Consider the following 12455-nt stretch of genomic DNA (forward strand, 5'->3'; position numbering starts at 1 on the left):
TTAGTATTCTATTCTATTAGTATTCTATTCTATTAGTATTCCGTGAGAATCAATTCTAGGAATCGATTCTGTATCTTGAAACGAGGTAAAAATTACAAAAGTGAGCGAATTTACTAGAATACTGATTATTTCATAGAACAACATCTAGTAAATTTGCTCGCCTGATGTTTAAATATCACTTACTAAAATTCTTAGAAAATACATTTTTCCATTGGAAAATGTAAATTCTTCTTTACATTTAAGTATTTCTATGTAAAGAAAAATTTACATTTTCTGATTTCATCAACACCAATCAAGCTTAATTGTGATTAAGTGTTAACCGCAATTGGTCAATTCTAACAGTAAACGCGATTAGTCAGTCAACGGACGATTAAGACTGTGTTCCAAAATTGACTGCATTAAAAATCTATGGCTGCGTTCAGCGAACTCAACTGTTAAGTTCGCTGAAGCAGCGAACTTATAGTCCAACGTAAACTGTAACATTTTCAATGCTGGCAGTAAATTTGGGACACAGCCTTAGGTCAGAATCAGACTACGCATTGAAGAATGAGATTGAAGATTGAAAGATTGAAGTTTGTACAGTCAATCAACGCTCTTCCGCATTTTTCTATCCTGTCTTTCCCATGATTGCTATTCGAACGCATCCTTTATCCCGCATGCTGATTTCCGTATCGTGTATTATTTCACCCTTTAGGCCAAAATCAAACTATGCATTAAAGATTGAGATTAAAAATTAAAGACTGAAATTTCATTAATAAGGATAAAGAAGTTTTGGTTCCATTTTATTTTGATCAAACTTCAATTTTTCTTCAATCTTCAAACTGAATTATGTCTTTTTTTTATAGAAAAATCATTCTATAGCTTTATAAAAACTCAAATTTATAAGCGCCTTTCCAACCTACAACATGGCGGCGAATCATGTGATCTAGGATGACGTAGTTGCCACTACGAATGATTTGAAACATTTGATTAACCAATCGGAAGAAAGAATTTTACTAATTGATCAATCAAAAAATACTTGAAGTATTCATAGCGGCAACTCGACTGCATCCTAGAATCCACTATATCAAAGGTGCTGACAGTCAGTGTCTATACTGTATGTACATACATACTGTGCTCATACTGTGCTTCCACGATGAGTTTACTCTCTCTTTTATATTTTGAACACAGTCATAAGAAATCGAAGCCATTTCTTGCGAAAAAAGGAGCCAATCATTGATATAAAGTGATCAATTGCGTGATGATTTTACGTGATTTGTCGTCATGCAGGAATTGATAAACTAACATTGTGAAAAACTGTAAGTGTAATTTGTTTATTATTCTAATATCTGCCAGTACTACTGTTTATATGCATGTATGTATACTTCCACGCGATCAGACATGTTTCAAGTTTCGGAAATAGAAATTCTACTTGAAATAATTGATTTATGATACATAGCGCTGTACTTTAGAATTGAGGATTTAATTTGAAATATTTTACCGTGTTTATATACAGAAAATATCAATTTATATCAGGGAAAATTGATCGACAATATTATTCTGTTTTCTTGTATTTTATTTCAGAAACACTCGCAATCATGTCTATTCCACCGTATTTGTTGAACCCAAATCCATGGGCCACGATGATGGCCCAACAACAAGCCCAGATAGCAGCCCAAGTACATGCCCAGGCTGCTGCAGCTCATGCTCAAGCTGCTCATCATGCTCACATGCAGGCTATAGCTGGACCACCATTACCTCAGATGCCTAAACAACCAGAAGTTTTATCTGAGGATAAACTTCAGGAAAAAGGTAATGTTTATTACCAACTGTTTTTTTATATTGTATTTTTTTGTAATGGTAATCTTGCTCTAGCACAAAAATGGCAGCAATTACAATCAAAACGATTTGCGGAGAAGAGAAAGTTTGGCTTTGTAGATGCTCAGAAAGAAGATATGCCGGCTGAGCATATAAGAAAGATCATTAGAGATCATGGTGATATGAGCAGTAGAAAATATCGTCATGATAAGCGTGTTTATTTGGGGTAAGATATATTATAGAAAGCTGTATGTAGAATCCTATATTATAAGAGAAGCACAAATAGTATTTTCTTGCTGGTTGATGAATGGTCGCCAATCAAAACTGAGAATATTGGGCCTGCAGCCCAATTGTAACAAAGTTATACCTATTAGAGATCCTGTCAGATTCTGAAGTTTAGTTTGAAGGTTCTCCTGGAGAAAGATGTCAAAAAGTTTTGTTTCTGATGAAATTTGATCAATCAGAAACATTCTTATTCTAATTCTAACATTACAAACAACGCTAAAAAGGAAATTATCAAAGTTGCAAGATTTGCACAAAGTTTGCACAAAGAATCAGTACAAAGAATCAGCTGCAGGCCTAATATTCTCAATTTTGATTTGTAGTCGCTATCAGCCAACAAGCGAAATCCATTTGCACTTATAATATAGAACTCTAGCTGTATGTAATCAGACTTTCTATAAACATTTCTGTTATTAACATTTGTATTACAGAGCATTAAAATACATGCCACATGCCGTTATGAAACTGTTGGAAAATATGCCTATGCCATGGGAACAAATAAGGGATGTAAAGGTCTTATATCATATTACTGGAGCCATTACTTTTGTCAATGAAATTCCTTGGGTTATAGAACCTGTATACATAGCTCAATGGGGGTAAGACATGAACATTTTTGTCATTATGCTTAATACTATATAAGGTATTTGTATTAAAAAGGTTTCAATTTTTTTCAGCACTATGTGGATTATGATGAGACGAGAAAAAAGAGATCGTAGACATTTTAAAAGAATGAGATTCCCACCTTTTGATGATGAAGAACCTCCTTTAGATTATGCAGATAATGTTCTGGACGTTGAACCATTAGAAGCTATACAAATTGAACTTGATTCAGAAGAAGACGAGTCTGTGGCATCATGGTTTTACGAACACAAACCCTTGGTTGGGACAAAGTAAGTTGAAGTTTACATAAAAAAATTATAAGAGAAAGACCGTCGCACATTGAGAGAGAACAAAATTTTATTCTTATATTTGTTTTGACCTTTATATTTGATTCTTATATTTGATTTGCTAATGATGAAAAGCGTAGGGGTCCTGAAATCAACTGGACATGTGAGTTGACAACTGGGTGCTGTATATCATTCATTCAAATTCATGATGTACAGACTATCCAGTTGGAGAAAATGCTATTCTGAAAAGATATATTTACGCTCTAAGAATAAAATTTTGTATTCTATACATAATATAGAATCTGAATGATAAAATATATTATAGATATGTTAATGGATCTACATATCGGAGATGGAACCTAGCGTTACCACAAATGGCCACTCTGTATCGTTTGGCTAATCAATTGTTAACCGACTTGGTAGATCAAAATTTTTTTTATCTATTTGATCCCAAATCATTCTTCACTGCAAAAGCCCTAAACATGGCTATCCCTGGAGGACCGAAATTTGAACCATTGGTGAAAGATTCAAATGCTGCTGATGAAGATTGGAACGAATTTAATGACATAAATAAGATCATTATCAGGCAGCCTATCAGAACTGAATACAGGATTGCGTTTCCTTACTTGTACAATAACATGCCTCATTTCGTGCATCTTTCATGGTGAGTTATAGTAGTACAAATTTTTTAAATTTCTTTTATAAATATTATTAAGATTTAAAAAAACTTTTTATGTTTTTTTGGATTTTTTGTTGTTTCTTTTCTGTGTTCCACATTAGTTTTGAGATCTTCGTATTAGTGTATAAAGGTCTTACTAGCAATGTGGTAAAGGAAATCTAGTGATTGTTATTCGTCTCTTTTATGAAAATTATAAAAAGGAACTGCTGACATCACTTACAAGTTTACTATAAATTTTCTAAATAAATATATATATATATATATATATATATATATATATGTGTGTACTTTTACGTGATGTTATGCATCTCTATTAATAATTAATATATAATTTACAGGTATCATGCACCAAATGTTGTGTACATAAAGACCGAAGATCCAGATTTGCCTGCATTCTATTTCGATCCCTTAATCAATCCAATTTCTCACAGAAATTCACTAAAGGTAAAATTTTAACTTTCAAATTAAATAAATTACATTAATTAATTTATGCATTTGCATTTAATTCATTGCAGACGATGGAACCACAAATTGAAGACGATGAAGACTTTGTTTTACCTGGTGAGGTACAACCATTTCTTCAGGAAACACCTCTTTATACCGACAACACAGCAAATGGAATAGCACTTCTGTGGGCACCAAGACCATTTAACACACGTTCTGGTAGAACAAGAAGAGCTATTGACATTCCATTAGTCAAGTCATGGTACAGAGAACATTGTCCACCTGGACAACCTGTAAAAGTGCGAGTCAGTTATCAAAAACTGTTAAAATATTTTGTGCTGAATGCTCTGAAGCACAGGCCACCGAAACCGCAGAAAAAACGCTATTTATTCCGTTCATTTAAGTCTACCAAGTTCTTCCAGACAACGACGATAGACTGGGTGGAAGCCGGTCTGCAGGTATGTCGGCAAGGATATAACATGTTGAATCTATTGATACACCGAAAGAATCTCAACTATCTTCACTTGGATTACAATTTCAATCTGAAACCTGTCAAGACGCTCACGACGAAAGAGAGAAAAAAATCACGTTTTGGTAACGCTTTTCATCTGTGTCGTGAAATCCTTCGTTTGACTAAGCTCATTATCGATTCTCACGTTCAGTATCGATTAAATAATGTGGATGCCTTTCAACTTGCTGATGGATTACAATATATCTTTGCACATGTTGGTCAATTGACTGGCATGTATCGATACAAATACAAATTAATGCGACAGATTAGGATGTGCAAGGATTTGAAACATCTAATCTATTATCGTTTCAATACCGGACCAGTCGGTAAAGGACCTGGTTGTGGATTCTGGGCACCTGGCTGGCGTGTCTGGTTGTTCTTCATGAGAGGTATCACTCCATTATTAGAAAGATGGCTGGGTAATTTACTATCAAGACAATTTGAAGGTCGTCATTCGAAGGGTGTGGCGAAAACAGTGACGAAGCAACGAGTTGAGTCGCACTTCGATCTTGAATTACGAGCATCTGTAATGCATGACATAGTAGATATGATGCCCGAAGGAATAAAACAGAACAAAGCACGGACTATTCTTCAACATCTAAGTGAGGCCTGGCGTTGTTGGAAGGCGAATATTCCATGGAAAGTGCCAGGTTTACCAATTCCAATCGAGAATATGATATTGCGTTACGTAAAAATGAAAGCCGATTGGTGGACGAATACGGCTCATTACAATCGAGAGAGAATTCGACGCGGTGCTACAGTGGATAAAACCGTATGCAAGAAGAATCTTGGTCGTTTGACGCGTCTCTATTTGAAAGCTGAGCAAGAACGACAGCATAATTACTTGAAAGACGGTCCGTATATATCCCCGGAAGAAGCCGTAGCAATCTTTACTACTTCGGTACATTGGCTGGAGTCTCGAAGATTCGCTCCGATCCCTTTCCCACCATTATCGTACAAACACGACACAAAGCTACTGATATTGGCTCTGGAACGCTTGAAAGAAGCGTATAGTGTTAAATCTAGATTAAATCAAAGTCAACGAGAAGAATTAGGATTGATAGAGCAAGCATATGACAATCCACACGAGGCACTATCTAGAATTAAAAGACATTTGCTTACGCAAAGAGCCTTCAAGGAAGTCGGCATTGAATTCATGGATCTTTATAGTCATTTGATTCCTGTGTATGATGTAGAGCCGCTCGAAAAGATCACAGATGCTTACCTCGATCAATACCTGTGGTATGAGGCGGACAAAAGACGACTATTCCCACCCTGGGTGAAACCAGCCGACACGGAACCTCCACCACTCCTTGTTTACAAGTGGTGCCAAGGTATCAACAATCTACAGGACGTGTGGGATGTCAGTGAGGGTGAGTGCAATGTATTGCTCGAATCGAAGTTTGAGAAACTGTACGAAAAGATCGATCTCACACTGCTTAACAGACTGTTGCGTCTAATAGTCGATCACAATATTGCCGATTACATGACAGCGAAGAATAACGTAGTCATCAATTACAAGGATATGAATCACACTAACAGTTACGGTATTATCAGGGGATTGCAATTTGCATCTTTTATTGCTCAGTACTATGGACTGGTATTGGATCTGCTCGTGTTAGGTCTCCAACGAGCTAGCGAGATGGCTGGCCCGCCGCAAATGCCAAACGATTTCTTGACGTTTCAGGATGTCGCCTCTGAAACGGCGCATCCTATTCGATTGTACTGTCGCTATGTCGATAGAATACATCTATTCCTGCGCTTCTCTGCTGACGAAGCGAGAGATCTTATTCAGCGTTATCTTACTGAGCATCCTGATCCAAATAATGAGAACATTGTTGGCTACAACAATAAGAAATGTTGGCCGCGAGACGCTCGTATGAGGCTGATGAAGCACGACGTGAACCTAGGTCGCGCCGTTTTCTGGGACATTAAAAACCGACTACCACGTTCCACCACTACCATTCAATGGGAGAATAGCTTTGTCAGCGTCTATAGCAAAGATAATCCCAATTTATTGTTCAACATGAGTGGTTTTGAATGCAGGATTCTACCCAAATGTAGAACAACTCACGAGGAATTTACACATCGGGATGGCGTCTGGAATCTCCAGAATGAAATCACAAAAGAGAGAACAGCGCAATGCTTCCTACGTGTTGATGATGAGAGTTTGCAGCGTTTCCATAATCGTGTCAGACAAATCTTGATGGCCTCGGGTTCAACTACTTTCACGAAGATCGTAAATAAGTGGAATACTGCATTAATCGGTTTAATGACTTATTTCAGAGAGGCAGTGGTGAACACACAAGAATTATTGGATCTGCTAGTCAAGTGTGAAAATAAGATTCAGACACGTATTAAAATCGGACTGAATTCCAAAATGCCATCGCGTTTTCCACCTGTCGTCTTTTACACGCCCAAAGAATTGGGAGGTCTGGGAATGTTATCGATGGGTCATGTATTAATACCGCAGTCAGACTTGAGATGGTCGAAGCAAACCGACGTGGGCATCACTCACTTCCGTTCGGGTATGAGCCACGACGAAGATCAACTGATTCCGAACTTGTATCGTTACATACAGCCATGGGAATCAGAATTTATCGATTCTCAACGCGTTTGGGCAGAGTACGCCCTGAAACGGCAAGAGGCCAACGCTCAGAATCGCAGACTCACTCTAGAAGATCTCGAGGATAGCTGGGATCGCGGTATTCCCAGAATAAATACGCTATTTCAGAAGGACCGACACACGCTGGCCTATGACAAGGGCTGGCGCATTCGTACTGAATTCAAACAATATCAGGTGTTGAAACAGAATCCGTTTTGGTGGACTCATCAACGTCATGATGGCAAACTATGGAATTTGAACAACTACCGAACTGACATGATTCAAGCGCTCGGTGGTGTCGAGGGCATCTTGGAACATACTCTCTTTAAGGGAACTTACTTCCCGACGTGGGAGGGTCTGTTTTGGGAGAAAGCATCTGGTTTCGAAGAATCCATGAAATACAAGAAATTGACAAATGCTCAACGTTCCGGTCTCAACCAGATTCCCAATCGTCGATTCACTCTATGGTGGTCACCCACTATTAATCGCGCCAACGTTTACGTCGGTTTCCAAGTGCAGCTTGATCTGACAGGGATATTCATGCACGGAAAAATACCAACCTTAAAAATCTCGTTGATCCAGATATTCCGCGCTCACTTGTGGCAAAAGGTACACGAATCCATTGTGATGGATCTTTGCCAGGTTTTCGATCAAGAATTGGATGCACTAGAAATTGAAACTGTGCAGAAGGAGACGATACATCCGCGAAAGTCTTACAAAATGAACTCCTCATGTGCCGACATTCTACTATTCTCCGCCTATAAGTGGAACGTGTCTCGACCATCTCTTCTTGCTGACTCCAAAGATGTGATGGATAACACGACCACGCAAAAGTATTGGATCGATGTTCAATTGAGATGGGGCGACTATGACTCACATGACATCGAGCGATATGCTCGTGCGAAATTCCTTGATTATACTACGGACAACATGTCCATCTATCCATCACCCACTGGTCTTCTCATAGCCATCGATTTGGCATATAATTTACATAGCGCTTACGGTAATTGGTTCCCTGGTTGCAAACCACTTATACAACAAGCCATGGCAAAGATCATGAAAGCAAATCCAGCCTTGTATGTGTTACGTGAACGTATTCGCAAGGCATTGCAGTTATACTCATCCGAACCGACGGAGCCTTATCTCTCCTCGCAAAATTATGGCGAACTCTTCTCCAATCAGATCATATGGTTCGTTGACGACACGAATGTGTATCGCGTAACTATCCACAAAACTTTTGAAGGCAATTTAACGACAAAACCGATAAATGGTGCAATTTTCATCTTCAATCCACGCACGGGACAACTCTTTTTGAAAATTATTCACACTTCCGTTTGGGCGGGCCAAAAGCGTCTGGGTCAATTGGCCAAATGGAAGACTGCTGAAGAAGTTGCTGCGCTGATTCGTTCTCTACCAGTAGAGGAACAACCGAAACAGATTATCGTCACCAGAAAGGGAATGTTAGATCCACTGGAAGTGCACTTGCTGGATTTTCCCAACATAGTTATCAAAGGATCCGAGTTACAATTACCATTCCAGGCATGTCTCAAAGTCGAGAAGTTTGGTGATTTGATTTTAAAGGCAACCGAGCCACAGATGGTACTATTCAATCTTTATGACGACTGGTTGAAGACAATCTCATCTTATACTGCGTTCTCACGACTGATTCTGATCTTACGCGCTCTGCATGTTAACACTGAGAGAACCAAAGTTGTCCTCAAACCCGACAAGACTACCATCACTGAGCCACATCATATATGGCCATCACTGACGGACGACGAATGGATTAAAGTAGAAGTACAATTAAAGGATCTGATTCTAGCAGACTATGGCAAGAAGAACAATGTCAATGTTGCATCGCTCACGCAATCCGAGATTCGCGATATCATTTTGGGTATGGAAATAAGTGCTCCATCTGCGCAACGGCAACAAATTGCCGAGATTGAAAAGCAGACTAAGGAACAGAGCCAATTAACCGCTACCACCACGCGAACAGTAAACAAACACGGTGATGAGATTATTACTGCGACTACGTCCAATTATGAGACGCAGACTTTCAGCTCTAAGACTGAGTGGCGAGTACGTGCTATCTCTGCAACTAATCTCCATCTCAGAACAAATCACATCTATGTTTCATCCGATGATATCAAAGAGACTGGTTATACTTACATCTTACCTAAAAATGTATTAAAGAAATTTGTTACCATTTCTGATTTGCGAGCGCAGATAGCTGGTTATTTGTATGGCATTAGTCCACCTGACAATCCTCAGGTAATTATTAAATCATTTCATCTATATTTAAAATATTTTTTAATATATGTATAACAATTTTTTCTTTTTATTTTATATTACATTTAATATTTAAAAATTTTTTATTTTATATATTAAAATTTAAATCAATTTTAGCTGTATACTAATCTCATGTTCTATGTATGACAGGTAAAAGAAATCAGATGTATTGTAATGGCACCGCAATGGGGAACTCATCAGACCGTTCATTTACCAAATACACTACCTAATCATCAATATTTAAAAGAGATGGAGCCGCTAGGATGGATACACACGCAGCCAAATGAGCTGCCACAACTCTCGCCACAGGACATATCCACTCACGCTCGGATTATGGCGGAGAATTCCATTTGGGACGGCGAGAAGACCATAGTTATCACTTGCAGTTTCACGCCTGGTTCTTGCTCTCTCACAGCGTACAAACTAACTCCGAGTGGTTTCGAATGGGGCAAGCAAAATACTGATAAGGGCAACAATCCGAAAGGTTATCTACCTAGTCATTATGAGAAGGTACAGATGCTTTTGTCTGATCGTTTCCTTGGCTTCTTTATGGTGCCTAGTCAAGGCTCGTGGAATTACAATTTCATGGGCGTGAGACACGATCCCAACATGAAATACGAGTTACAACTAGCGAATCCAAAGGAATTTTATCACGAGGTGCACAGGCCGGCCCATTTTCTCAATTTTTCAAGCTTGGAAGATGGTGACGGTGTTGGAGCTGATCGAGAAGATATGTTTGCGTAAAATAAACTCCTTGTTTAAGATTTTGACTGACAGTAATTGAAAGAAGTGCAGGATGTGTACAAGTAGTATGAGAGTACGTGTTGTAATGTTCTTTATTTTTTACTTTTCTCGTCTAATTATCGTATACATAGACGATTACAAACACATGTAATAGTAAAGAATACAGATTAAGCTTTTATTATCTAATAATTGCAGACTTTGTTTTGCGTGAACACTGTGCTTTTACTTTCCTCGTAATTGTGTCCATTTGATTTTCTATATTTTTTCTTATAGGTGCATATTAAATGCAAATACACAACTATTAAACATTAAACGAATGATTATGATGGCACTTGTACGAATGATTATGATGGCACTTGTACAGAAATATTCTGTGACCGTAAGCGGTGAAGAGCTATATTGTATTATCTAATGCGACAAATGAAATGCAATTCCAAAAATCTATTGACAAATATATTTCATACTAAATCAATGGAATAATTAAATTAAATTTATTATTATTATGGAGATACTCGATTTAAAGTCTATCAGTGCAAGGATTTTCAAGGTACATATGTATTACTATCACATATGATAAAATGTATATGCATATGATAAAATGTACGGATGATTTGACATTGGTCGGTATTTAATTTTACTTTTGTTCCACGAATATAAAATATCTTAAATGTCATTTAATCTCCATATAAACTACTTGTTTAAAAATACATATTTTTTATATATCTTTTTTCTTGAATTCCTTTAATAATATTAAACACTTATACGTAAGGAAATGAAGACCAAGTGTCAATATAATAAAAATAAATATTTAAAAAAGAGAATGTAAAAGATAGTTGTGCGAATAATGTATTACGAATTGAAGTTAAAATTAGTAAAATTATCCGTAGCCTTTTTATCAAAATGTTATCAATGATGTATAATAATAATAAACTCTTATATATTAAAATAAAATTTATACAACATTATGGCATACGGCAGTCAATGTATATGATACACAATAATACTTTTATCATTTTAATGAGGACGACAATAGATGCAAAATAATTTCCCAGGTAGCAGGTAATTATTTTGACGTCAATAGTTAGTCATTTTAAATTACACATTGACGTCATTTAGTCATTCTACGACGTATTTACAACGTCATATTTACTAACATTAGATAAATGACTAATCGATGATATAACGTTATAATGATCAATTAATAATCATTCATTTATGCCATTAATAGCACAAAAATAATGTATTTTTGATGTTGGTTTGTACGTTATATGGCTGTAACAAATTTGCGTTTTTCTTACAATGATAGGACATCAGATTTGTCGAGAATGATTAATTACGTCAAGTAGACGATACCTTTCTACCTAAGTTAATTAATTTCTTTAATCATCTTTGGATTGTAAAAGATAAAAAAACTTGTAAGACATTTTAAAGAAATAAAAAAAGAGAGATGAAAAATACTAATTTCGATGTTCTTAAAAGAGATCAACGCAAGCAATGTAAAATTAATTCTCGAATAGAGAATTAAATTACGGCACCACCTAACTGGTCATTATAATCATCAATTTCTATTTCACATAGTGCAATCTTTCTCTTACATTGCAACATTCAAGAATCAACCTCATCGGATGAACTTTTCGCGCGGCAATTTGTTTGCACATAAGGATTGACCTTCTCCTGTAGAGACATTATGCCTGATGTAGTAGTGCAGGTACGCGAAGCTGAACTGTGATTGCCACTGCGTGTTGAATTTCTGGAGAAGAAATCGCGAGCCTGATAACCGAAACGCTTTAACAGCAACCTCTTGATTTTCTTCTTCCATACGAATATAATGAAGATAATGAGACCTTGCAGGGTATTTGTCAGATCGGTGAGATACCAAATATATGGCGGCGCGCTCTTGAATAGCCATGATATTATTTCCATGGACCAGTTTATGCCCATCACGATGAATAATTTCAGATACAGATTGAACCTACATGTAAATACATTTGTTTTTGTTTCTTATGCATCTTATATAATTTAAAATTATTAAAACAGTGTGTGTGTGTGTGTGTGTGTGTGTGTGTGTGTGTGTGTGTGTGTGTGTGTGTGTGTGTGTGTGTGTGTGTGTGTGTGTGTGTGTGTGTGTGTGTGTGTGTGTGTGTGTAGTTAGTAGTAGTAGTAGTTAGTAGTTAGTAGTAGTGTTAGTAGTAGTGTTAGTAGTGTTAGTAGTGTAGT

At 37.0% G+C, this 12455-nt stretch overlaps 2 protein-coding genes across 2 annotated transcripts in view; one reads left to right on the top strand and one right to left on the bottom strand.

Annotated features, from left to right (window-relative positions):
• The first annotated feature begins 1577 nt into the window (after nt 1–1577).
• Nucleotides 1578–10424, top strand: LOC105623889 (pre-mRNA-processing-splicing factor 8). The gene is made up of 8 exons (XM_012205262.1): nt 1578–1791; nt 1855–2023; nt 2511–2675; nt 2754–2969; nt 3292–3630; nt 3984–4089; nt 4161–9476; nt 9645–10424. Exons 1-8 carry the CDS (start codon nt 1578–1580, stop codon nt 10236–10238), a joined length of 7119 nt encoding a protein of 2372 aa, XP_012060652.1. The 3' UTR covers nt 10239–10424.
• A 1419-nt stretch (nt 10425–11843) lies between these two features.
• The window catches only part of LOC105623890 (G-protein coupled receptor Mth2-like), a 5688-nt gene continuing 5076 nt past the window's right edge, over nt 11844–12455 (bottom strand). Inside the window, exon 5 of the mRNA XM_012205263.1 lies at nt 11844–12210. Within this exon, the coding sequence (XP_012060653.1) occupies nt 11844–12210 (367 nt within the window). The remainder of the gene's footprint in view (nt 12211–12455) is intronic.

Source organism: Atta cephalotes (assembly GCF_000143395.1).
Source record: "Atta cephalotes unplaced genomic scaffold scaffold00067, whole genome shotgun sequence".
In the NCBI taxonomy this organism is placed as follows: Eukaryota; Metazoa; Arthropoda; class Insecta; order Hymenoptera; family Formicidae; genus Atta; species Atta cephalotes.

Bases quoted from the DNA above. Each gene is read 5' to 3' on its own strand.
- LOC105623889 (XM_012205262.1), top strand. From the start codon at position 1,578: ATGTCTATTCCACCGTATTTGTTGAACCCAAATCCATGGGCCACGATG. The intron at 1,792-1,854 runs GTAATGTTTATT...ATCTTGCTCTAG, and splicing joins GGATAAACTTCAGGAAAAAG to CACAAAAATGGCAGCAATTA. The intron at 3,631-3,983 runs GTGAGTTATAGT...TATAATTTACAG, and splicing joins CATTTCGTGCATCTTTCATG to GTATCATGCACCAAATGTTG.